This window comes from Rhea pennata, chromosome 12 (genome assembly GCF_028389875.1).
Source record: "Rhea pennata isolate bPtePen1 chromosome 12, bPtePen1.pri, whole genome shotgun sequence".
Classification (NCBI taxonomy): Eukaryota; Metazoa; Chordata; class Aves; order Rheiformes; family Rheidae; genus Rhea; species Rhea pennata.
The window spans coordinates 14229142-14254491 of record NC_084674.1 but is presented as its reverse complement, the minus strand read 5'-3'; the positions used below and the strand labels follow the sequence as shown (position 1 = coordinate 14254491).

The 25350-nt window shown below is 43.8% G+C and overlaps 1 protein-coding gene across 4 annotated transcripts in view; it reads left to right on the top strand.

The window, feature by feature from the left end:
* Positions 1 to 25350, top strand: part of FLNB (filamin B) — a 79785-nt gene that overhangs the window by 49982 nt on the left and 4453 nt on the right. For 3 of the 4 annotated variants that reach the window (XM_062585304.1, XM_062585303.1, XM_062585301.1), the window contains exons 24-43: positions 347 to 507; positions 2168 to 2335; positions 4635 to 4758; positions 5432 to 5588; positions 7116 to 7305; positions 8927 to 9174; positions 11149 to 11223; positions 11958 to 12060; positions 12980 to 13120; positions 14298 to 14426; positions 14960 to 15133; positions 15283 to 15441; positions 15823 to 16026; positions 16691 to 16843; positions 17172 to 17294; positions 18857 to 19123; positions 19570 to 19707; positions 19803 to 19918; positions 21792 to 21924; positions 23010 to 23186. In XM_062585304.1, coding sequence (XP_062441288.1) covers positions 347 to 507; positions 2168 to 2335; positions 4635 to 4758; positions 5432 to 5588; positions 7116 to 7305; positions 8927 to 9174; positions 11149 to 11223; positions 11958 to 12060; positions 12980 to 13120; positions 14298 to 14426; positions 14960 to 15133; positions 15283 to 15441; positions 15823 to 16026; positions 16691 to 16843; positions 17172 to 17294; positions 18857 to 19123; positions 19570 to 19707; positions 19803 to 19918; positions 21792 to 21924; positions 23010 to 23186 — 3140 coding nt within the window. The remainder of the gene's footprint in view (positions 1 to 346; positions 508 to 2167; positions 2336 to 4634; positions 4759 to 5431; positions 5589 to 7115; positions 7306 to 8926; positions 9175 to 11148; positions 11224 to 11957; positions 12061 to 12979; positions 13121 to 14297; positions 14427 to 14959; positions 15134 to 15282; positions 15442 to 15822; positions 16027 to 16690; positions 16844 to 17171; positions 17295 to 18856; positions 19124 to 19569; positions 19708 to 19802; positions 19919 to 21791; positions 21925 to 23009; positions 23187 to 25350) is intronic. The other variant, XM_062585302.1, reaches the window with a different exon arrangement.

Below are 25350 nucleotides of genomic sequence, written 5' to 3'. Positions count from 1 at the left end.
AGGAGTAGTGTAGCAGGCTATGCAACACAGGCCATTAAGTCCAGCACAAGTATTTATAAAAAGGCCAAGCTGTGTCCTGTTGATTACAGGGTATGCTACTTTATTGGGTACTGAGCACTCTTTGCTCTTCAAAGATTACAAACTGATAGTGACTTGGGATAAAATTCCAGGAAGATAAGACTGAGGTTATACTGAACACTTTGTGTCCCAGAGCACACCAAAGGCTAAATATCAGAAATCAGGTTACTGCATTTCCATTAAGGGTTAAAATGCAACCAGACTGTGAGCACTCTGAAGCAGCTGTTACGAACAGATAATTCTAATGATGTGCATTTCTCTTTTGCAGAGGAGCAGGAATTGGTGGACTTGGAATAACTGTTGAGGGACCTTCAGAGTCTAAAATTAGCTGTAAAGATAACAAAGATGGCAGCTGCAGTGCCGAATATGTTCCTTATGTTCCAGGAGACTACGATGTCAATATCACATATGGAGGGGAGCATATACCTGGTAAGAGCTCTTGCTTGGTGCCTTCTGAAAGGGAGGAGGCTGCTGAGCTAAGGACTTGGTGCCTCCTGGAAGCTGACATTTCATAGTTGAGCAGCAGGTCTTCAGAATGAGCATGGTAGATGTGCACTGGTGTAACTTGCTGCAAGTCTTTAAACAAGATAGCTGCATTTGTGTGCTGTTCTTCCTGAAAGCCTGCAGGCCCTCTTGCAGATTTCTTGCTGAGATGCCAGCCCCATTGCATTTCATTCCTGCTAGGGGCATATTGAGATTCTGAAATTCTCCTTTTTATAGGGATTCAGGCTGAAACACTGATAACATTTGTTACTCATACCTGCCCCTGAGAGCCAGCAGGGAACTATAAAGCACTCTGTTCTGTGATATGCAGTAGTTCTGAGGAAGGACTGAAGTCCACTTGTTTCTGAAACAGCCTCTGTGGGGACAGGGAGCCTAGTCTAGACTGTTACACCCGATTGAATGCAACAAAAGAGCATGTACTGATGGTTGGCATGGGGAAAGGGAAGCCAGCCTCTACAAAAAAGTGATATAAAGCATATGTGTTTGTGCTGGGGTTGGAAGGAGATGAACTAAGTGATGCATCATAGTATGCTAGGTTAAAAAAATAGCCCTTTGGTATGTGGATGCTTTCAAGATCCTGCAGTAAAGTGATCTAACAGGTGAGCTTGTCATAGAGCTTTTATTAAACGCTGAAAATTTTGGTCACTGCAGAGAGTAGTGACTGTTTCCAAGAACAAGCTTTATCTGTGTATGTATTTGCACTGGATATTAAGATGAAGAGAAGTAGGCTTAAGCAGTGGTCCAATTGCATCTGGCAGTCAATAGTTTAGAAATATGAGACAGATGTTTTGCTTGAAACTAAGAATTAAAAGCTCATAAATGCCAGGCACAATCTGCTGCAATGTTTGAGTGCTTATAGTGCATATAGTGTATCTAGGTATTCTTCCCTAGATGTTCAGAGTTAGCTAATTCTCTTCCAGTGGTTTTGTTTTACCCCTGTACTCGGTGAAATGCTGAGGAACTGAATGTTTGTGTGACTCCCTGTTCTCATTTTTAGTTTAGTCTTTTTCCTCAAGTGGTGAGAAGCAAGAGTGGAAAGAGGAAAGAGTGGAAAAAATAGCATTGACTATAATCTCTCAAGTGCTGGGATCTGGTAAAATGCTATTATAAAAGCACAAGGATATGGTGCCTTGCCCTTCTTAGCTACTATGTTAGCCATTGCTCTGTGTAGTAGTGTTAGAGGGCTCTTCCTCTTTGGGAATGGGTAAGCTTCACCTCCTGAATGTAGTCGTTCCTCTATCTGTTTGGATCCATGTTCCAGCAACATGACTCAAGCATAGCAGCAGCAGATTTATCCAGAATAACTGCATTTCCAAGACTGTGCCTACACATATGTTTATGTATGCCTATCAGCTATGTACTATCAGCTGATGTGCCAGTTCTGTTCCTAGGTTTTAAAACAGAATGATATTCATCTCTGAACTATACTGGCTCTTCTGGGTTGCAGGTACATGAAAAGTCTTAGGAAGGACCAGTGGATTTGGGAGCTTAAGCAATTTAGAAGCCAGCCATTTGCCTGGGTACGGGCACTTTACTGCAACTGTTAACTCCTGTGTTGCTTAACACTTGCTGTGTTAACTTCCAGGCAGTCCTTTCAAGGTTCCTGTGAAGGATGTTGTGGATCCTGGCAAGGTGAAGATTTCAGGACCTGGTCTGGGAACAGCTGTTCGAGCCAAAATCCCGCAATCCTTTACTGTAGACACCAGCAAGGCAGGAATAGCACCCCTTGAGGTGGTGGTGGCAGGACCTAGAGGTAAGAACTGAATACTGTTGTGCCTCTGTTTGAGTGGGTAACATGGTTGTGGTCTTGCTTGTAGAGGTGATGATACTACTTGAATGCGCGTTTCCCTTGGTTCCTGTTTGTTTGGTATGGGCCTCAAGAGCTGACCTCGACATGTCCTGCTCCACACAGAGGGGAGCTGTGTGCTGGGTACTGCTGCTTTGGGCAATGTCTTTGGATGGCTTTATCTTAATCCACAGACATGAGTAAGCCTCACTGGTGAACAGTCGTGGCTTAGATTTAGGCCTAGAAAACCAAATTCAAAGTCTCATTACTGCCTGACAGCAGTGAGAAGTGCTTCTTTGGTCCTTTCAAAGGCCCAACTTGCGTCCCTGTATTGCATGAAACTTGGATGAACACTAGGAATAATGATATCTTGACCCAGTACATACACGTGAGCAGGGACTGGCTCTGCCCAGCGTCCCTCCTGAAGCACGGTGCCCACAGTGTGGGGAGCCACCTGCTCTCCAGACACACAGTGGAGCTGAGCTAGCAGGGATGCTGTTCAGGCATGTAGCACAAACTGCTGGTGGCTATGGCCTCTAGGGCTTGCCTTGGTGCCTGGTAGCCCAGCTCCGTGTCCTTGTGTAGGACATAGCTGGTGAGCCTGCCCTTACAGTCATTGTACTTGGAAAGGCTTATGACTCAGAGCAAGAGACTGATTGACATTTATGGATCACACAAACTATCTGGCCTCCTGGAAGGAGGGAGAGACAGCAAACTGTAGTACAACTTAGAAGCAGTGTTTGCTTTTTCAGTTGGGAAATACCTTTTTGCTGTTTAGTGTTGCTGCAGTCTTGTTCTTCCATGGAACAGCTCCTCCCCTTCTCCCACCAAAAAATCTCCCAAAACAAGGAAAAACAGTGAAATAGGAATATCTCTCCCTAGGCCCTGAGGCAGAGCTGGTGGACAACTTTAAGCCCTGCTTCGAATAATAGCAAGGGTTTGCAGATTGCTACCCGACACTCATTGGGACTGTTAGTTGTCTGTCCTAGTATGTGTGAGGGAGTTATTGAGGGCTAGCAATAGATGTGTAACCCTAAGCAGTCACTGGGGAAACCTGTGTCATTGGGTAGCATGAGTGTCTTAAACACACTGTGGAATCCCTCAGTGGCACTCGAGAGCAGCAAGGCTCTCAAATGATGACATTAATGGTGTTTTCCTTAGTATAGTTTTCCTCAGTATAATGGTGTTTTCTTAGTATAAGAAGCTTTGTCTCAGTGACACAGTGTCTTGGTAGTGAGTATATTTTGGCTGTAAGCTGCACCTAGTTAGAAGGTAAGAGCTGACTCAGCACTCAAGTATCGGTTCCTATTGACCCAAGTGCCCTTCAGGTAACAGTTCTTTAATTTTAGTGGATGAGACGGATTCCCAGCCATGGCGCTCTCCATTGAAAGCGATTTCGGATTTCTTTAAAGGTGACCCAAAGGGTGACTCTGAGACAGGTTTGAACCCTCACTAACTACTGGTTATCTTGGCTTTCAAAAATCCAAGTGGCAATAGCAAGAATCATCTGGAAGAGACAGTGGGAACAAACTGCATTGCTTTTAGCCTTTGCATGGCAGCTGCACGTTTCTTTTGGACTTGCTTTACTGCCAATCCTGCTTGGATTCTAGAGCCAGCTCATAACTGCAGCCTGCTTTGTGCATTGATCTGACCTGATATGTCACATAATCTGCTGTAGATTTCGCTTAATGCATATTGAAATCACTGATCCTGCTTTCCTGGAACTTTGACAGCTTGCAGAGTTCTCCCCTGTAGGCAGTGAACCTGTCTTTCCAAATACTTGATTGTGAAAGGAGACTAAAATCAGTGAATGCTATGTCTAACTGGCTTGAGGGCTCAGTTCTGTGCAGTGAATCCTAGTACTAGCTTATAATCTTGTAAATGACAGTTCAGGCAATTATAACCTTAACTCATTTTCCTTCTAGAAAGATCTATGTGCTTTGAAAAATTGCTCTTGACCTGCACTGTCCTGAAAGGCAGATTTTTCTCTGGTAGTATCATGCTAGCTTTTGTTTACAGCAAGAAAATTGGAGGCCTGTGAGCAGTGGATATCTTAAGTAAAGGCCTATCTTAAGTAAATGGCTCTTGAATGTGAAATAATGGAAGCTGATTACTGATACTTGCCCGATGTCTTCATTCAAAAAACGTGAAATTTAGCTTGTTGCAAACTGCATGTCAGTAGAGCGTCTTGAAGCTTTGGGCAGCAAAAGGCTGATGGGTAACTGAATTTTAATAAGAGTTGCAAAAATTCTGTTGCTTTTTTTAGGAATTGTGGAGCCTGTTAATGTGGTGGACAACGGAGATGGCACCCACACAGTGGTGTACACCCCTACGCAGGAGGGACCATATATGATATCTGTCAAATATGCTGATGAAGAGATTCCTCGCAGGTAAGGTGATGAAGAAAAACTTAAGTAAACTGAAGAGTTAATGATCTGAAAGTGCTATCCCAGCACATGAGCACCATTTAATGGTTAGCTGTGGTCCTTGGTACTTAACCAGTTGTAGTTACTCTTGCAACTTCTTGGTTTAGCTGTGGTTTGAGATTGCTGCTTCTACAGCAGAAATGCTGGAAAGGCGATGTGTATCTACACCTCCACACCACACCTGCTCCTATTTTGATGTCTTTGCTTGTCCACACAAGCCTGTGGGTTTCTTTAGGGTATTCCTCCCAGCTGCAAGGCTCCACTTTAACTTCTCCTTTACATTTCTAACAAGTGCTGGGAGAGCTGTATCTGTTTCTCGGTGTGGTAACCAGAATGGTGCATCTCTGGCTCAGATGCTCATAGTGACTGCTATGGGCCTTCTTGCCAGAGTGACTGTATACCCAGGTACAAAAAGGCTTGACTGAATATCCGATTTCCCCTTTAATTAGTGTTGTCCTGTATTGGCCTTTGAGAGAACAGGAAACTCTGGAGTGGTAGGTTAGGCACAGGCTGAAGGTTCAAGCGAAGCTGGTGGTGGTGGTCAGTGCCTGGTGTGTTGTGCACCTGTGTAGAGTGTACAGCAGCAACTACCAGCCTTTGGCTTGGAGGAGGGTGCAATAATGTGTTTCTCTTTAAGTCCCTTCAAGGTGAAGGTGCTTCCTACGTATGATGCCAGCAAGGTGACGGCAAGTGGACCCGGCCTCAGTTCCTATGGCATTCCAGCGAGCCTGCCTGTGGAGTTTGCTGTTGACACTAAAGATGCCGGGCAGGGTTGTCTTGCTGTACAGATAACTGTAAGTAGCTAGAAGAGAAGAAGATGCTTAAGCAAGTTGTTTCTAGATGGGAGTGAGTATAAAGTGTGTATGATTATACCCTGGCCTGTTCAGTGCCCTCAGTAGTGGCCTGCTGGCTGGACTTTAAGCTTGGGTCCAGGAAACTCTCATGCTCTTTTGAGGCTAGTTGTATGAGACTTCTGTCTTAAAATTGTCACCCATACAATGTATCATGGCTCATACTTGACCTTACGTTCTACAAATGCTAATAAAGAAATAAATATAGCTTCTTGCAGTATTATGAAAATACTGGAATTTGAAATGGAGACAGCCTTCTATCAGTGTAGTTCAGCAAGGCCGTGATACAACATCCACATTGAGCACTACATGATGATAAATTAACAAACAAGTCTCCCTCAAGGTTGCTCAAAGTCAGAAGCCACTTAAGGAGACACTATAGGAATGTTTCTGTTCAACTTTGTTATTGTTCTTCCTTAAATATCTGGTGCTTGGACTCTGTGGCCTCAACCAAAAAGGTCTCTGTTTAGTGGGCCATAAAGCACATTTCTTGGCTCTGGAATGCCCAGGTCATGGCACGGCCGGTTGTACTTGCCTTTCTGCATTCTTGCTCCCATGCTCCCTGCTGTCCTGTCTGATCAGGTGCTGCAGAACAAGCAGCTTGTTTATGGAATGCAATTAAAGGATCCAAAAATGCTTATCAGAGCTTCCAGCCCGGTTGTAACTTTGAAGATAGTTTGACACTGTTGCGTGGTGGAAGTGCGTAGGCAGTCCTCTGCACAGTATCTGTTTGCTGCAACTTCTGATTTTAGTCTGTTGAATGTCAAATGTTTCACAGGCCTCTCTGACAGGAGTAAGCTCTTTCACACTGTACCTAAAAATCTGAAGTCCTTTGCAGCTTATACTGTACCATAGACAGCTTTAAATTGTAAATTATAGAATGGAGTCAGTATGCAACTCTGTATGAGCAGGCCTTGAAGACTTTCTAAAGTGTTCATGCTTTGCAGCTTATGAGTTGCACTGAAAGCTGTAGCTGAGAGTAGCGCTCCTGGGAACGTTGTTTGCATAATGCTGGCCTTGGCTGTAGATAGGAAAACCTGATACTGAAGCTCAGATCTGTATTGTTTATGCAACTCTTCAATTATTGTATTCACTGTAGAAATGGTGGTTGAAGGAACGCAGTCTTGCTCTTAACTGCAGATCCTGCAGCACTGCAGGATACCTCTGCAAGAAGGGCTGAAAGCAGACTCAAACGATGCTTACACCTGATATTAAAACTTTTGTGGTTCTCTTGTATCAAGATAAGCAAAAGATAATTATTAACTGGTTTCATCGTTTTGTAGAGATCTGACACCTTTTTTGCTTCCGGTAGTCTAGTCCTAGTCCTAGACTGAAATATGTTTAACACTAGAAGAGCTTCAATCCTGAACCTGAGAATATCTAAATACAGTTGTGAATAGTTTGCTGTTCTGCTAAAGAAAATCATAACTAACTTGATAGTGCCTAAATCTTCCACTTTGCTTTTCTCAGGACCAAGAAGGCAAACCCAAGAGAGTGGATGTCCATGACAACAAGGATGGCACTTACACAGTAACCTATGTCCCTGACAAAACAGGGCGCTATACAATTGGCGTGAAGTACGGTGGAGATGATATTCCGTCTTCTCCCTACCGCATCCGGGCATCTCCAGCTGGGGATGCCAGCAAGTGTTTGGCTACAGGTGTGTGTTGGGTGCTCTCTATTGCTGCTGTTTCTACTTGGAGTAAAGCTCCGTTACGGGGATGGTGCAGCTGATGTAATGGGCTGCATGTGCTCATTGTGTGCTGTCTAATGAAGGTAAAATATTTTAAAAAGTGCGAATGTGAGAAAATAAGCAACTTCTACATAAGCCTATGCAGAAGATGCTAAAGACATGTAATCTGGCTGTCAAAGTCTTTAAAACTACCTGGTTTATTATTATAAGCAATCAGATGCAGCTGAAGTTTGATGTTTATTTTGGCCTAGGTCAATCTTTCTGAGGTTTTTTACTACAACTCAAAATCACTGCCTCAAACATCATTGCCTTGACAGAAGAGAATGATTACAAATTTGTTGCTGTCGGAGCACATTTGTAACTTAGATTCTCACCCGTTGTCAGGCTGAGTGGTCATCACACAGCTTTGGGCTGGCCACCAGTGTGCTACCACCTCCTGTCCAGCCCAAGGCTGTGGGATGGAGCAGAAAGGGTAGGAGCTAGTTACAAGAACAGCACTGGGTGGTTAAATAGTGTGATTGGAGTGGGAGTGGAGGGAAATTAGGTAAGACCAAGCTGAGCAAGAAAATTGACTCTGCGTTTGTAGATGACCGAGACTGGGCACTGTACCGATCTGAATCATGCAGGTAGAGCATACCCAGTCACCAGTCTGGCAGATGGCTGCTTTCAAGCCAGTTTGAACTAGAAATAAATTCCTGACACAATGGAAAAAATCAATGTAGCAGATATCTCCTTTGTTTCAAAATTTGTTTAAAAGAGGTTTCAATATCTGAATCTGGTACTGTTCTGAGTATTTCTGGTCACTAACTATTCAAAACAGTCATGGTGGAGATTCTTCTCACTTCTCACTTTCAAGAAGCGTGTTTGACTCTCAGAGCTATAAAGCTGAAGTACAGTTGCTGCTAAGGCGTTAAAACAGCAGATTGCTTGCCTTTTGAAAACAAGTCACCTGTTAGCAAGCGATGGTCAATAGTAGGGCTATTAAATACGTATTGCAAATAAGGCTTTAATTCTCATTTAAACATATCGCTCTTGGAGCTCGTTGCTGTGATTCGGGTACGTTTCGTGTTTTTTTGAATGCTTGGTGAATCAATGGAAAATCTTTCATGGCTAGTGTGAGAGGAAACATAGTTGTGACTGCTTTTGTGCTGTTTTATATGTTATCTAGCGTAGATATTCGCATAGGCAGTCTTTTGCTAAAGCAGCCATATTTAAGTCACTCATTAAGGCAGTAGAAGGTAGTGCCTTTGGCTCTGCATAAAGGAGTATCCCAATAACAATATAGGTTAAGGCACTGCATTTTTCACACTTAGCCTCTTTTCTGTTGTCTTACCTAGTTTTTCTGCTTGCACTGAGGAAGAGGAGAAGCCAAGCTGGCAGCTGTGTTTTGTGAGCTCTCACAGCAGTGCTAGCTTTGCTGGGGCTGACTAGTATGAGGAATGTTTCTTGGTATAAAATGGCTACTCCAAAAACTTGTGTGTGTCTCCAGAAGTGGCATTCTGGTACTTTGCTTTCCAGATGCCTTGCAAGCTGCTTGGTTGAGAAAACTGCTCTTTGAACACTTTCTGTAATGAAAATTGTCTTCTAGGTCCTGGGATTGCACCCACCGTGAAGACTGGTGAGGAGGTTGGTTTTGTGGTAGATGCCAAATCAGCAGGGAAGGGGAAGGTGACATGCACTGTCCTGACGCCAGATGGGACAGAAGCTGAAGCAGATGTGGTTGAAAATGAGGATGGGACTTATGATATCTTCTACACTGCCGCCAAACCAGGAACCTATGTGATTTATGTCCGCTTTGGTGGAGTGGACATTCCCAACAGTCCTTTCACTGTAATGGTAAGCAAGCTCCTAAAATACTTCCCACTCAGATACCTGCTTGCACATTTTATTTAGTGATAGCTTTGTGTGTGTGTGTGAGTGTGTAAATATTTTTGGGGGCATTTACTAGACTGACAAACTAATGAAACCTTTACTAGTAGAGCTTATTTTGAGCAGGCAATACAGATAGATGAAGAGGAATAGAAACCATCAAAGAATGAAGACTTTGCTTCTTTGAACAAAATCTTTCATTTCCTAAACATGTAGTTCTTTTTCTAAATGATGCAAGGGTTGTTGTGAAGACTAATTATTTCAGCTGTTGTCAGATACAATGCTCTGACTTGTCCACCTTTCACTCTTTATAATGTCAGCTCTAAAGAAAGAAGTGGTCTGTTGACAGATCCGAGGGAAGCAGGCTGTTGTTAGCTCACACTTAAAAACTCTTTGCAAATGCTAGTGGTTAAACTGTCATGGCTAAATCCTCCTTTTCCTAATTATATTCCTTCTGATATTCAATGCTTCATGTTTAAAAAGAAAACACAATCTCAGACCTCCTTAAGGAACAAACTAGATGCTTCAAAGGGCTCGCAGAAAGCCTCTGAGAAGTCTTGGAAAGGAAATGAAGGGTAGCACAAAGTGATGTTTCGTCGGCGTGTGAGCCTGAAAGCAAGGTTAGGTTCTGGAGCTGAGGTCCAGCTTAGTCAAAACATAGTGGTTACATTGCTGTAATACAGAGCAGGACATCTTCACGTAAAGAATGGTGCTCAGTGTTAGGAAAACAAGTCTTGGTCATGTACGCATAGCTGAGGCAGCCTCGAGCATGTCCCACGCCATGAAACCAGGCAGCTGTATTTGTGTTGAGAGCGGTGCAGGGCTGGGTCCGAGCGAGTGAAAGCAGCTAGCACAGGCTGCGCTGTAAGAGCGTTAGCCCTCACGGCCTGGTGCATCAGAGGTGCCCATCAAACTGGGCACGGCTGCTCCTACCGGCTGCCTCGGCAGATCGCTTCCATCGTCTCTGAAGAGAGATTTTCTCATGAAACGGCTCCCTCGGTCACTGCTTGAAACGCCACGGGAAATGCTCCCAAGCCACTCGCCACTTCTAAGCTGACTGATGGGACATGCGTTTGACTTAGTGTCTTCACTTGGGATAGGGATCCCTGGAACAGCAGTATTTCTGTTTAGTGCTTTTTTTTTTTTTTTTTTTTTTTTTTTTTTTTTTTTTTTTAATGGAGTGTTTCTGCATAAGTTTCCAGGCAGTTATTTTGTTATGGAGGTTTGCATTGGCATAAACTGGTGCAAGGACGCTGAATGGCTCAACCCCAACGGGGGTTGCTTGTGTTGGTTTCAGCCCGGAGGTCTATTGTTGCTTTAAGTGGGGGAGAGGAGAATTTGCAAGTCATCATCTTGGCATGTGTGGTGGGAAGGGAAGCTGTGCTGGGGGGGAAAACAAATTCGGTGTCTTGACAACGCTATCCCAGCCATGAATCAGAAGAATAGCTCGACAGCTATTATGAGGCTTGGGCTGGGTTATTCACCCAAGCGCATAAGCCTGGAAGAGGCGCCCTGGATTGCTGGGCTCCCTTACCTGCTGGCTCATGCGCCGCAATATGTAATGTTTATGGAGTTGCATCTTAGGTTTAAACTTTTCACTTCCTGCACTGCTGTGGTCCCATAAGAAAGCAGCTCTAAAATTCAATTCCACCAGTGCTCAGGCACTGCTTTCCATGCTAAGCTTGAAGTGGCACATACTGGCTGCGTCTCCTCGGTGTGCTGCTGGTGGTTTTTCTCCAGGAGGTGTTGTCCGTGGGTACAGTTATGCAGTTACCTAGCTCCCCTGGCTGGAGGTAGCTCGGATGGTGAGAGAGTTGGGAGAGAAGCGTGGTGGGAGGAACACTGTTCATAAGTTGGAACATGTTATGCATTGTGTATTCTGAAAAGTGTGAATTACTTCAGTGCTGGAATAATACCTAACCTGCCTTTACCACTGACCAGGCTGTAGATGCAGATGCTGCTGCAGCGCTGTCGCAGGAGCCAGTAGGCGCGTGCCCCCCCGGATTCCGCCCTTGGGTACACAATTTTTACATTTTTCAGTTGTTCTCTGCCATATATGTTCCACTGCAGATGACAACCTGCTTTTGGGGGACTGCTTGAATCTTTCTGGTCATTGTATTCATTCTTTTCTATTTGATCAAATGTTCTTGGGATTCAGACCTGTTTGTTCTTTGCTGCTTGAAGGGAGTCTCCAAATAAACTCTCTAACATCTTAAACATGAAGAGGATCATTACAGCTTCTACTTCTGCAATGTCTAGTGTTGGCAAAAGCAACTTGACTGCATTGCTTTGTTTTCCCAGTAAAATATCACAGTGTCTTGAGTCCAGAGCTGCGTTGTGAAACTTGTTTCTTTTTGTCAATTTTGTCGCAATCACTCTGCCACATTCAAAATCACTTTCTCTTCCAGGCCTTAAGCAACTAAATCCTTTCAGATGGAGCCATTTTGGGTCTTGTGCACACTACATTGTCTTCCATTTTCTTGTGTTACATTTTTATCTCTTAACTTTTTTCCAGCATGTCTTCCATTCACGTCATTTTTGATTTGCTCTGCTCTGCAATGTGTTGTTATATAGGGAGGCTTAACTGGATGGTAGCTAGTTGGGCACAGTCCCGTAGCTGATTGACTCTGCAATAATCATTGCACACACTGTCCTGCTTTTACTCAAAGTGGAGTCAGTCGCTGCTCAGAGCTCAGCTAGTTTGTATTTGCCTTCGTTCACAAAGTGACAGGTCTTTTTGCTTCCTTTAGGTCACAGAAGAGGCTTATGTCCCGGTTGGAGACATGAACGGCATGGGATTCAGGCCCTTTGATATGGTTATTCCTTTTGCTGTCAGGAAAGGAGAAATAACAGGTATCTGAAGTATGCATCTCCTCTCAGAGGTTTTGCTTTTCTTAAGCATGTTTATGCATTTACAACTAACAGTCTGTGTACAGTCTAAACTGTACCGTGTGGAGGAGAATTGTATCATGCCAGTAACTTAGTTATTTAATTACACATCAATTTGCATCCACTAAGGGTAAGTAGGATACACCCCTGGAATGGTTTGATGAGTTCGATGAGGAAATTCTTGGTGCTGCCTTGGTCCTACGTGCTTGGTTATCAACTGCTTCACTGCAGGACCTGTTGCTGCTTTTATCCCTCTGGAGCAGCTATGTACATCCTTGATTAGCTATGTATTTGTTTTGTGCAGATGCTGCAAAGTAGCCTAATCCTGCATCCTCGTCAGGTAGCTTCTCCAAAACAACTGCCCCCTTTTCTACAGGTCCAGCAGCTGAGCGTGTCACCCTGGTAATACTAACCACCTCCCTCTCCCATCTCCCCAGCTGCACTGAGTCCCTGCGTGTGTGGGGTTTCTCTGCCCTCTAGCTCAGCAAACCCACCCATAATCTCCACTCTGACCCTGCTGAAGCAGCTCTCGATCTCCCCTTTTCCAAAGAGCTGCGAGAGGCAGCGTCTTACGAGGAGGTACAGAAGTTTCTTGGGGTTGAAACTTGAGTGCCCGAAGCAGGCAGCCCTGCCTGTAGAATTTGCAAGGTCACAGGACTGTTTGCCAGATGTCTATCACTCCGCTGTATTCATGTAGCCCAAGTAGCAAACACGTCTGTTTAGTGTTCCCATTGGTCTCCTACTCATGCCTGTGGGTAAGTAATTTAACAGTTGAAAATGCGTGTGTTTAAAATGGCTAGACGATTCTTTGTGGGGTGGGAGAGGGGAATCAGGCAGTTTCTCCTTCTGTGATGCTCACTGTAATGCTCACTGCTTTTGGTAGGTGAGGTACACATGCCTTCTGGAAAGACTGATACACCAGACATTGTGGATAACAAGGATGGCACAGTAACAGTGAGGTATGCTCCCACTGAAGTTGGACTGCATGAAATGCACATAAAATACATGGGAAAGCACATCCCAGGTGAGTCGGACAGAGCAGGTGGTGTAAAAATCTGAGTGGAAGGTCCTGCTGATGCATCTTTTCCCTGCTAAGATTTCTATAGCTTAAGTGTACACACTGCAGTCAAAAATGCATAGAACTTACTATTCAGCAAGAGTTCATCTGCAAGCAGTCCCGAGAGAAACTAAAGCAAAGGAGTAAGGGTAGGCACATGTGAGCTTCCAGTGCGGTTTAATAGTACCAGCCAGGCTTAAAATGGATTTTGGTTTTGGAAACTAGCTTTTGTGGCATTTTATTATGAAGAAGAAACATACAATTTTCAAACTACCATTTTTTTCAGGTTGAAACTTACTGCCTTGGTGCTCAGCAAAACTAAGAGTCACAGTATATGTTTATCCTTAAAACTGCATTGGCATAAAAGCTACAATCTGTGGGGAGGACTAAATGGCTGAAATATGATAGTTTTTCTTTTCCATCTCATTGCAACAAAATAAACCACACATGCACGCTGTACTGTAATCTTACTTTTTTCCTGGCTGCTTTTTGACAAACTACTCCCTTTCATTCCTTTTCTCATCTCTTGTCCTTAAGTCACCAGCTCCCTTAACTCTCTAGCAGAAACTCTCTCTTTCCTCGAACCTCGGGCTACCCCCTGGTTATCAAAACGTGCTGACTACATGGTGCTTGTTTGGGTTCAGTGAGCCAGGCGATATGCTTTGCTAGTTCCTAATTCTGAACTAGCAAAACTCAAGATCTGTACCTGACCTGAAAGACTGCTTCTCTGAGCCATGTTCTTTTTTAGTGTGCTAAATATAAAGATAAGACCCTTTACAACATGATTTAAGCTTTCATCTGTGGTAATTTGAGTAAGTCTTACATTGCCATGTCTGAATTCAGAACAAAATGCGAAAAAGTCTTTTGGAAATGAAAAACGGGCTTATTAATTTTTAACCTGCATTAAAGTTGCGGTAAGATTTTTCAAATACCTTCAGAAATCAAGTATCTTTAAATATCAAGAATCACATGTCCTCAAATATCTTCAAGTATGTTCAGATATCAAGTATCTTCAAATAATGATGGCACCAAAGATCTATATATCTCAGTAACTGTAAGATCCTGTTGGTCAGAGGAGCTTAGTGTGTTTTGTTCTTGTAGTCCAGGTCACTCATCCTTAAAGTTCTTTCTTTTTTTTCTTCAGAGAGCCCTCTGCAATTTTATGTGAATTATCCAAACAGTGGAAGTGTGTCTGCTTATGGGCCTGGCCTCATTTATGGGGTTGCCAATAAACCAGCAACTTTTACCATTGTCACAGAAGATGCGGGAGAAGGTAAGTCCTTTAAACCTGTCTTACTCTAAACTGAAAGCTGCTTAGAAGCACGATGTGCCTCAGCATTTAAAATTTGGAGCATAATTTGCGATATACTCCAAACTGTGCATGTGAGAGGATACAAATAATGACTTGTGCAAATATCAGGCAAATGGATTTTGTCAAGCTGTAACTTCTGTGCAATAAGAACAGTTTTACTACTACTTCCTGAGAGAAATAGATTCAGATGCAGTACAGAGTATAAGAGATTGATTTCAGTTAATGGTAAAACGAAGGCAGCTTAGATTCAGTGGATGATAACTGGATCTGGAATCACATTTAAGTAAGCCTAGCAGATTAAATGGTGTTGTGGATTGATTAAATAGCCTTTGTGGATTGGACTGAAACCCTTTTTGTTGCTGTCCTTTGAAAATGTACATCTGAGCTGTGTTTGCAGTGCCAGGTACAGATCTTGCTTCCTCTTTCCTCTTTAAACCTCCTTGGTTTTGCTGTGCTTGAAGTTTTAAAGAAGTGCTGTTCTTCGTGTGTCCTAGGTGGACTGGATTTGGCTATTGAAGGACCTTCAAAAGCAGAGATCAGCTGCATTGATAACAAAGATGGAACATGCACAGTCACATACCTGCCTACGCTGCCTGGGGAATACAGCATACTAGTCAAGTACAACGACAAGCATATCCCAGGCAGTCCATTCACAGCCAAGATCACAGGTATAAAGTGTGGACTTCTGAGATTGCTTCAGAATGAATGTTCACCTCTGATAGAGCAGGAGACCTGGTTTGTGGCAGGAACGTGAAGTCCTCCATCTTGTTCTATCCTTAAGCTTGTAATATTTTCTCTTTTCTCTTTATTTCTGCAGATGATAGCAGAAGACGGTCCCAAGTTAAGCTTGGTTCTGCTGCTGACTTTTTACTGAACATTAATGAGACTGATCTCAGTCTCCTAACAGCTAGCATTAAAGCCCCATCAGGCCGTGATGAGCCATGTCTTCTGAAGAGGCTACCCAACAACCACATTGGTAAGCTCTGACAGTCTTGATCTGAGAGAAGAGTGTAACAGCTGCTGCTCCAGTTTGCTTTGCTGTGTTAAATGAGTTGCAGTTTCTTTCCACCTTCTTGGAGTGTTGTAAAACCAAGTGGTTGTTGATATTTGATACAGTTGGTCAAAGACCAAAGAAGGGCATGAAAACTGAACTGTTGTGGTAGCTTGTGTGTGACAGGCCAAGCTGCGACTTGTCAGCCTATGAGGATGGTGTTCTGGCCCATTTGAGAACAACGCTTCAATACATGTAAAGAGTGCTCTTTCAGTATTGCATTTCTTAGTGCGATAAAAGCTTTTTAATCTAATATAGCATGCATAAAAAAAAGATGTAGAAGTTTGCCGCATTTCTGTTTTGTAGGTATCTCGTTCATTCCACGGGAAGTAGGAGAACATCTGGTCAGCATCAAGAAAAATGGGAGCCATGTACCAAACAGCCCTGTAACAATCATAGTAGTCCAGTCTGAGATAGGAGATGCCAGGCGAGCAAGAGTTTCTGGACGTGGCTTGATCGAAGGACGAACATTTGAGATGTGCGACTTCATTGTTGACACAAGACAGGCAGGTTAGTTCCCTTGCAAAGGGACTGTAAGATGCTTTGAGAGGCAGTTGCGCTCTCAGGGAGACCAGTGCTGCTCTCTGTTCTTGCTGTCCTTTTCTTGGCAGTGTGTGTTGCTCAGCTACTTTTCTTCCTCAGTGTGGGATCCACCAGGTCACAAGCTGTAAAGTTTGTAATGCAAAATGTGCACTGGGCAGGGACTGTCACTATTCTCAGATATGAACTAGGTAATGCCACTGACTTCTGAAATGCTTCATGTTGTCTTGGTTAGTGCTTTCCTTTACAGCTAACAGGGACCAACCTAGAAGCGCTAAAGAAGCTTGTCTTTCATTTGACAGTGCTGATTCCAGTATCATTTTGTATGGCAAGAAAGAAATGAGGAAGATACTTCCCTATTGGCTTGATGTGGGGCCTTGACTGTAGTCTTTGAAAGTAACTTCTTAGCCTTAATGAAGTAAAGGGGATATGGTTGGAGTATTTGGGGAACTGAACATATCCTGTGCCTTAAATATGATCTAATATGACTACAGAAACTTAAGACATCATGCAACTCCTATGTCCCCAGTTTGAAACAAAACTGATGACTAGCTACTGCTTTGGGTTTAGACTGTTTTATGTCAAATCTGTGATATCACTATGGAAATTTGATGTTAACTTAGCTGTATTGTAGGTTATGGTGGGATCTCACTGGCGGTTGAAGGACCCAGCAAAGTAGATATCCAAACTGAAGATCTAGAAGATGGAACTTGCAAAGTGTCCTATTTCCCGACTGTACCTGGAGTGTACATTGTGTCCACTAAATTTGCAGATGAGCATATTCCAGGTAAGCAGGAGTATTTGACAGCTTGCTGTCTCATACAACAAGAGTCACCTGTGCTAGCCAGTGCAGTGGGACTGCAGGTGGCCTTTGCGATCTGTCTCAAATTGCAAGTCTCAAAAGATTCAGGAAGGTCCAACTAGTACCCTCCAAAGGAAGCAAGCATCCAAAGCTGTTTAGGTTACATGGACACATTTCACTTGGACTTGGCAGTAAATTGCCTCTAAAACTTCCACTGTGGTATACTAGAAATTAGAGGAAACTTTTAATCCTCCCCTTGATGTGGTGTGTGTAATGACTAGAGGAGAGGAATGACTCACTGTGCTACTTGCAGGCAGCCCATTTACTGTGAAGATAAGTGGCGAAGGAAGAGTTAAGGAGAGTATTACACGAACAAGACGGGCTCCCTCTGTTGCAACAGTTGGAAGCATATGTGACCTGAACTTAAAAATTCCAGGTAAGCAACATCCCCTCCCCGTAATCATTCTCTTGCCCTTGCATAGTATGGGTGCACCTGAAGCAGTGGAAGTGTGAACCTTCAGTGTTAAGACATCCTCTTATCAAGACAGTTTAGGAAAGAAACACTGATAGTGTAATCTCTTTAAACTGCTAAAAATAAGCATGACAATGCTCAACATATGGAGAAATAAACATCAGGAAGGCTTTAATCTGTTCTGGGTAAAACAAGCTGGAGACTGGGCTGTACAGCTCATCCTGTCTTTAGGGTTTTAAGGTCATCAGTTTGGCTGTTAGGGTTTGTGTTGCTGCCTGGCAAATGTGAATCATGTAGGCCAGTCTTAGGTGGCTGCACATATCCAGCCTTTTCATCTGTCTCTTCAGCACTTGGTAAGGTGTAGCTGGTTGGGCTTGCTGTTCAGCAGGAGGCATCTGGCTCCGAATGCAAACTAACACTTACGTGCCCGTTCTGTCATCTTTACTGTATGATCATTTATGCTCAACTCTTGTTTTAAATGCAAAACCCTCAGACCCATTGTCACTCTCTTCTGCATCTATTCCCATTTTTTTTTAATTATTATTACTATTATTATTATCTTAACTATTTGATACAGGAGGTTGCCTCTCTGGAGAAACTGCCCCACCTCTGTGTCAATTTTCTAGCACTTTGGTGTTGAAGAGGCAGGCTGAATCAAAAGAACTAGTGTGTTTTGTTACGGCTGGATCATCTGTTGGGAGCTGAGCCTGTCTTTTAAGGTCCAGAGCTACCTTAAGCACTCATGCTGTGAGAATGAAGCATGGCCTCTGCATTGACCAGCATAAGCTCTTTTTTAGTTCTGAGCAAAACTTCTGTAAGCGTATTCACTTCTGTGAGTGGTTAACCATGCTTTAGCAGTTCCAGAGTGACTAAATAAACAAACATTCAGGTACTGACTTCCTGCAAATAAGGGAAATCTGAATTCTCATAAGGTGGAAATGGCCCAGCTGCCCTGAAGCAACATGCTCCCAAAAGAAAGCTTTTCTTATCAACCTTAATAGCTACTCTGTTATGCAGGGGCTCAAGATTGTCTTGAACAAATACGTTGTTTGCACAAGCAGTTTCAAACAGTGCTTTCATTTTATTATTGATGATGTCTATTAAATGTTGTCTGCAGTCTGCTGCTCTGAATAACCAAACATAAGTGACAAATGCTGTAGTTGCACGATTGGTTTAAGTTGGCACTGGTACCCAAAGATGGTTTTGGCCTTCCTTAGCTGCTTCCTGCTACATAGGCTTTTACTGTGGTCCAGTGTTTCTAGAGGAAATATGTTTAAAAGCTGTGCAAATGTTGTCAGCAAGAGGTTAGGGATAGCATCTGGCAGTGAGGAAGGGAGGGTGAGGAGCTGTTGGGCAGCACTGCCAGCTTACATTGGCCTTGTGACAGGTAAAATAAGGCCTTGAGATCTGTGATTCCTCCCCAACACAGATGAAAGCTAAAGCTCCCGTTGGCGTATTGATCCGCACTGCTCGTACTTGGATCCATTGCTTTAGGAATTGCTAATCTTTGCTTTTTCTCTTGTTAGAAATTGATTGCAGGGATATGACAGCCGAGGTAACTAGTCCCTCTGGAAGAACCTCTGATGCGGAAATAGTAGAAGCCGACAAAAATACCTATTGTGTCCGCTTTGTACCACAAGAAATGGGGGTCCACACTGTGGATGTCAAGTACAGAGGGCAGCCGGTGCCAGGCAGCCCCTTCCAGTTCACCGTGGGGCCACTTGGTGAGGGGGGAGCCCATAAAGTAAGAGCTGGCGGCCCAGGGCTTGAGCGTGGAGAGACGGGTGTCCCAGGTGAGTCCTTTGGTCTTGTTTGACTCAAATGCCCGCTGCACACAGATCTGCAGTGCAGATGGTTTGTTTTCTGATGGCCGCTGGAAAAGCCTCCCCTTTGAGAAGGGCTTCGCGTAACGCCTAGAGTCACTCCAGGCTGTGTGGTGCTTGGTAGATAAACACAGACTTAAGAAAAAACATTGCTGCATCACACAGAGAAGTCAGGAAACACGCAATTAGGAGACTAAATGCTCTGACAAAATAAACTTGGAGTTGTAAGATGTACCATACAGTAATTCACGGCTAATATAAACTGCCTGGAGAAACTGCTATGCATTGTACCCCAGGATCGTGGTACAAGGTACCATTTTTCAAACACTTTTGTAGGGAATGCTACACTTCTGTTAGGAAGTAACTGAAACCCAGAGCAAACTTAAACTTGTGTGCACTCTCAAATGCTTCAACAGCCGAGTTCAGTATATGGACAAGAGAAGCTGGAGCTGGAGGACTGTCTATTGCTGTAGAAGGCCCAAGTAAAGCAGAAATTGCCTTTGAGGACCATAAAGATGGATCTTGTGGTGTATCATACATAGTTCAAGAGCCAGGTGTGTACCAAAACCAAACTGTACTGAAATAACATGGAATGTTACTTCCAAGGAAATTAAGGAAACTCAATGCTTTTTCTTTTTCCCCCCACCAGGCAACTATGAGGTGTCCATAAAGTTCAATGATGAGCATATTCCAGAAAGCCCCTACCTGGTTCCTGTCATCGCCCCATCAGACGATGCTCGCAGGCTCACTGTCACTAGCCTTCAGGTGAGACACAAGGAAACATCTTCATAACTTACCACACAGACTGATTTCGTCCTTGTTCTCTGAGACCAAAATAGTTGTCCTTTCTTGTTAATGATACATTGCCTTGGTTGATGCCTCTGTTCTCGAGTTCAGCTTGCAGCCAGAGAGAGGTTATTTTCCTTAAAGCCTGCTCTGGCTAGCTGGAATTCAAAGGCAGAAGACATTAGGGTATTCCAGGTGGTAACGTTTGGGAATTAAGAATAAGAGGCTCTAGAAATAGCACTGGAGCAGCAGTGTAGGCTCTGAGGCTTGCTTGATTTCCCCTGGTTAGCTAGGGGAGGCCAAGCAAGAACACACGCAGTAATGTGAACAAGTAGTGATCATGCTGTCAGGCTGAGCTACTCTGCTGGTGTGTAGGCTTAAAAGCTGCAGTCTCACAGGCAAGATAGCGTAGGCCAACTTGGTGGGGATATTACTTCAGATTTGCTTGAGAATTTGTGTGGGCAGATAGACAGGACCCCAGAGTGAAGTCAGGGCAAAAATTTGCTCTGGCTGGTGTCACAAAACCACAGAGTTGCAGCTCAGATAAATCATACACAGTAGCAAATCACTAGGAGTGAATTCCTGCTTTGTAGTTAGTTTGGACTCATCTATTAATCTTACCACTTTTTTTTTTTTGTGGTTACTTGTATTAAAGTACGAGTAACATTAAAGGCCTGACTTAACCTCCAAAGCCAGAAACTTGGAAGTGAGACTGAAAGTCCATGTCTAAGTATACTGTGCCTCTGTCCTAATTAAGTAGTGATATGCAATTAGCATTTTTTTCTGCTATGTCCCCTCTGTGTGCCTGCCTTGGATTAACTTTACCAGGGCTTCAGGACTCCTCTACCTTGGCTGTGTAAATGAATCATGACAGCCTGATCTGATAGTATCTTCTCCGAGTCCTCTAAGCAAGGAGTTACAAGGGCGTTAATTAGTCACTGTGGTATTGATGTTTCTCTTGTGTTTCATTTAAAGACTCTTTGACAGGAATACTCGCTTCAGCTAAGACCTGGAGAGGCAGATAAAGCTGAGTATTCTGTAAAGGAGTTTGATGTGCAGCATCAGTCTCCACTATACCTGCGTGAGGGATGTGCTTTATTTATTGTACCTCAGTTCTACTCAGTTGCATTTATTTTCCTCTTCAGGACTTAGTTGCAAATGAAATCAGGTAAAGTATGTTCAGCATAAAATACTACTGCCAAGTGGCTGAGTGAGCTGCTCTAGCTGCAATGCCTGTTGCTGCACGGACGCTGAGCTGACTTGTCTTCAGCAAACAGCACCGCGCCATGCTGGTGGTCGACAGCACAGCGACATCTGGTTTCAAGCTTTAAATTACTTTCTCATTTTAAGACATTTTGTGGTGGTGTTCTAAATGTAGCCTCTTGTGGCAAATATAAGCATGCATATTACTCTTTCAGACAACTGGATTATCAGAGGCTTTTCCCCTGAATGAATCTGGAATGAATGAACAGGCTAAAAATGGAACTAAAGCTTAAACATCCTTTAAATCTAGTGCCTGAATACAGAGGTCTCTAACCTCAGTGATAACGGGTGACTAGTCTTGTAAACCTGCCTTTGCCCAATTTGGCAGAGCATCATCCGGCTTCCAGAAACTCTTTCGCTGTGGAAAAAATCAGCCTCATGGGTGTCGGTGACTCTTAAATCTGTCACTCTTAGTAAGAGCAAAAGATCTGTTTAAGCTGTTGCTGATTTAAGAGTTAATTCAAGTCACAGCTTTACCTCTTTTGTTGAAATCTAAATACTTGTGTTGAAGTGGTTATTTCTCTGCCACAAACCTTGCGCTGTCTGAAATGAAAGTGTAAATTTGGTAACCTGACTGTTGCATTCTCAGGAGTCTGGATTAAAGGTTAATCAGCCAGCATCCTTTGCTATAAGGCTGAACGGGGCAAAGGGCAAGATTGATGCTAAAGTCCACAGCCCTTCCGGAGCTGTCGAAGAGTGCCATGTGTCTGAACTGGAGCCAGGTGAGACACCAGTGCGCTTACCAACAGCAAACGGGGTGGCCTCCAGAACACGCTTACTGCCACGTCGCCCGTGGGTTTAGTCCCTTTGCCTTGCCAAGAGCGTATGAAAGGAATAAGCACCTTGCTTGGCAAATAGCGTTGTCAACAGCTTCAGGAAGAATTGGACAAGCAGGTTTATTTTCATGTTTTTCCTAGAGAGTTAATTAAGTGACTGAGCCCTGGCTTGTATAACATGCTGACATTTAAGGGGGAAGTCTAAAGGATTTTTGCATAAAGTCTTGGCTTGCCAGTGAGGGTACGGTGATATTATTCATAAATAAGCAAGGTGAAATATGATGTGGCAGTTGAATTTAGCCAGTGAAGAAGCTCACTATTTGAAGCTGTGCTTCCATCTTTAGCTAGTAGTTTATTTTTAACTTGCACTTACTCCTTCATATGAAATGTCAAGGCAACTGAATACAAACAAACGCTACAGAAAGGTCAGCACCTGCTTCAGGAATGAGCTTTCTGTTTTAAGTTAAAGTCTGAATGAATTATTTGTTCTGTGCCAGTCTAGCTACTGCCCAGCTGGGGAAGGTCAGTCACTCCTTTGGGTTAACATGCAACAAAAAAAGTTAAATATCAGCAAATTGCTAAGTGACTCTCAAATAAAGGTGCAATTTCTATGGTGTCAGAGGAGCACTGCCAACTTGAGTTTTGGCTTGCATTGTACCAGCTGCTTCTCTTAGAGAAGTCCTGTGCACAGTTAGTTCTACTCTAACAGGTTGGGCTGTGATTAAACTGTCACTTTTAGTCCATAGGTGAGGACATAACCATAAAGCTCAACCTGGAGAATAGTTGCCAACTGAGATCAGTTCTTAGAGGACAAGGTTCAAAATGGAATCCGTGGCACCTCCGGTCATAAATATTTTTCCTAATTAAATTTGAGCTTAATAACTTGTCTAGCTGAGTTTGCTTAAGCTGAGATCAAAATACGTCAAAAATTATAGAAGCCTTTCTTGGGTGGTTGTAAAAAGAATCAAGCGTTGAATTTAATTTTTTGATGCTGTTCCTGCCACATCAGCCAAGCCCCTTTTCTCTTTCAGATAAGTACGCTGTTCGGTTCATCCCCCATGAAAATGGCATTCACTCAATCGACGTGAAGTTTAACGGCAGCCACGTGGTGGGCAGCCCTTTCAAGGTTCGTGTCGGCGAGCCTGGGCAGGCGGGCAATCCCGCGCTCGTCACCGCCTACGGCCACGGCCTGGAGAGCGGCACCACGGGTAACGCTTCCGTTCGGGCTCTTGTACAAAGCTATTTGCTTTCTGAAAGAACTAGAAGCTGTCTCCAGGCGTATTTTTACATGACCTCTCCTGCTGACGCAGATAAACTAACACACGTTCTCTGCCATCTTGGGTGAGGCTAATTTTGCTTTCTCGCATGCTCCTGAATTCATATAACCAGCAATTAGCAGGTGTTCAGGCTATGCTGACCCTTGATGGACTAAAACCTCTGCAAACCAGCAACTGCAGCACCAGTTCACGTGAACTGGTTAGCAGCTCAGCTACAAATCTCTGCCAATTAGCGTAGCTCAACTTAGGTGGTCCCCGGGAGCTCTGGAAATGCTTTGGCTCCGTTCCACGCGCGCAGCTCGCACACGTGAAGTCTGCAAAGGATGGAGGGTTTCTGAAGAGTTATGCAGCCTTTGGAGAGCGAGTCAGTGACTGCAGTGCGTGTGTGCTCCAGAACTTGTAAAATACCGAGGGGGCACAAAGTTAATCAATAGGTTTTATTTTTCTGTCTTTCACCAAATTTGGTAATGAGCAGTAACAGGAGAAGAGGGTTTTCAGAAGCTTTCCGTCTGTGTAGCGAGTGCAGTTACTGAGTTGGCTGTGGTGGCCCATGCTGCCAGTGTTGCGCTCCGACTTGTGTCCCCCCCCCCTTAATTCTCTCGGTAGCAGGGTACCCGCTCCATTGGTGGTGCTGGAGCCTCTGAGAAATCGCAGGTTAAATGTAATGCAGTGTGTAAAATCTAGGGAACATGGAGGACTGTGTCCTGTTTGAAGTGTTTTATATGTGCTTCAGATGCTACATAAATGCTGACTCTTCTTGGAAGCCGGATACCTATTTAACTGTTTTGGCTCTCCCATTTGACAGTTCTCATCTCAAGAATGTAGTTTTTTTTTTTCATTTGTATGATTTTGGCATTTGTAAGAAAATACAAAAGCATTACAGGAATATGCACTTTTATTTTTTTAACTCTATGCTTAAATGGGCCACACAAGCTGTGGAACAGAAGAGTAAAAATGATTTTTTTTCCCCCTTTTGATGTGCACAGTGATAGCCAGTTCCCTTTATCCTATCTACTTCTTTCATTTGTGGGTTTTATTTTGCACTCTTTTCCCTGGGAAAAAAAAAAATACTGCAGCTATTCAGCCAAAGCTTCTGCTGTTCTGGAGAAACCAACCAACTGGGTTTGGAAAAATGTGGATATACTATGTAGAATAAAGATATTATAGCTTGTGCTGCTTTAATAGGTGGAAACAAAAGCTCTCATTAATACTAGGCCCTGATGCATCAGGGAATGGAGCGGGGGGAGGATTTTTCTCCATCTATAAAGGTGCTCGGGGTTGTTTTTAATCTAAATAGACTGTTTAACTTCAGGAAAGTTACTCTGTGCCGCCTTGTTGAATGCTGGCCGCTGCTAAAAGCTCCGTGCCCTGGGAGCTGCTGAGCACAGCCCCGACGGCATTTTCGAACAATGATCCAGTGTAGAGATTTCGGTAGCTGGTGGCTGGGTACCTGAAACCCATCCACCGGGGAAGGGGAGAACACGCAGGCTAACAACGTGAGCCTTCAGCTGCGGCCCGAGGCGAGAGCAGTGACTTCTGAGCAGGACGGCTTTATTGCCAGTCTGTGAAAGTTGCTGTTTTGGAAATTAACATTTCTGCAGGTTCTGATATGTTAGCATAACCCGTTTACTAGTGGTAGTAGGGAGGAGAGGGGAGAGAAGGGGGGCATACCCCAAGCACTCTGTGGTCAGTCTTTCCGTCTTGCATGCTACTGGCAGGCTGCTGCAGTCAGATCTAGTCCTGAGAAACCTGCGGACGGTACAACCCTGTGTCAGATCTGGGTTCTTCCAGCATTGCAACACAGCAGTGTGTCGTGTGGAAAGACAAACTTCTTTGTAGTTTATCACCGCGTTTTGTATATATGCCTCAGTCTCAGCTGTATTGAACTTTCCTGTAACTGGCTTCCTTTTACTGAGCTTGAGCACTTCATTCTTGCTCATCAGTTTCTCATACAACAGCCCTAAGATAAGTATTTGAAGCCAGGGTTTGACAGTAAATTATTTGGGGACTGAAAGCCTTACTTAAATTTTTCTTGTGTTGCTGGCATGGTGTCATTGGCTAGGCATTAGCAGCAATAATTCGGCTATGCTAACCA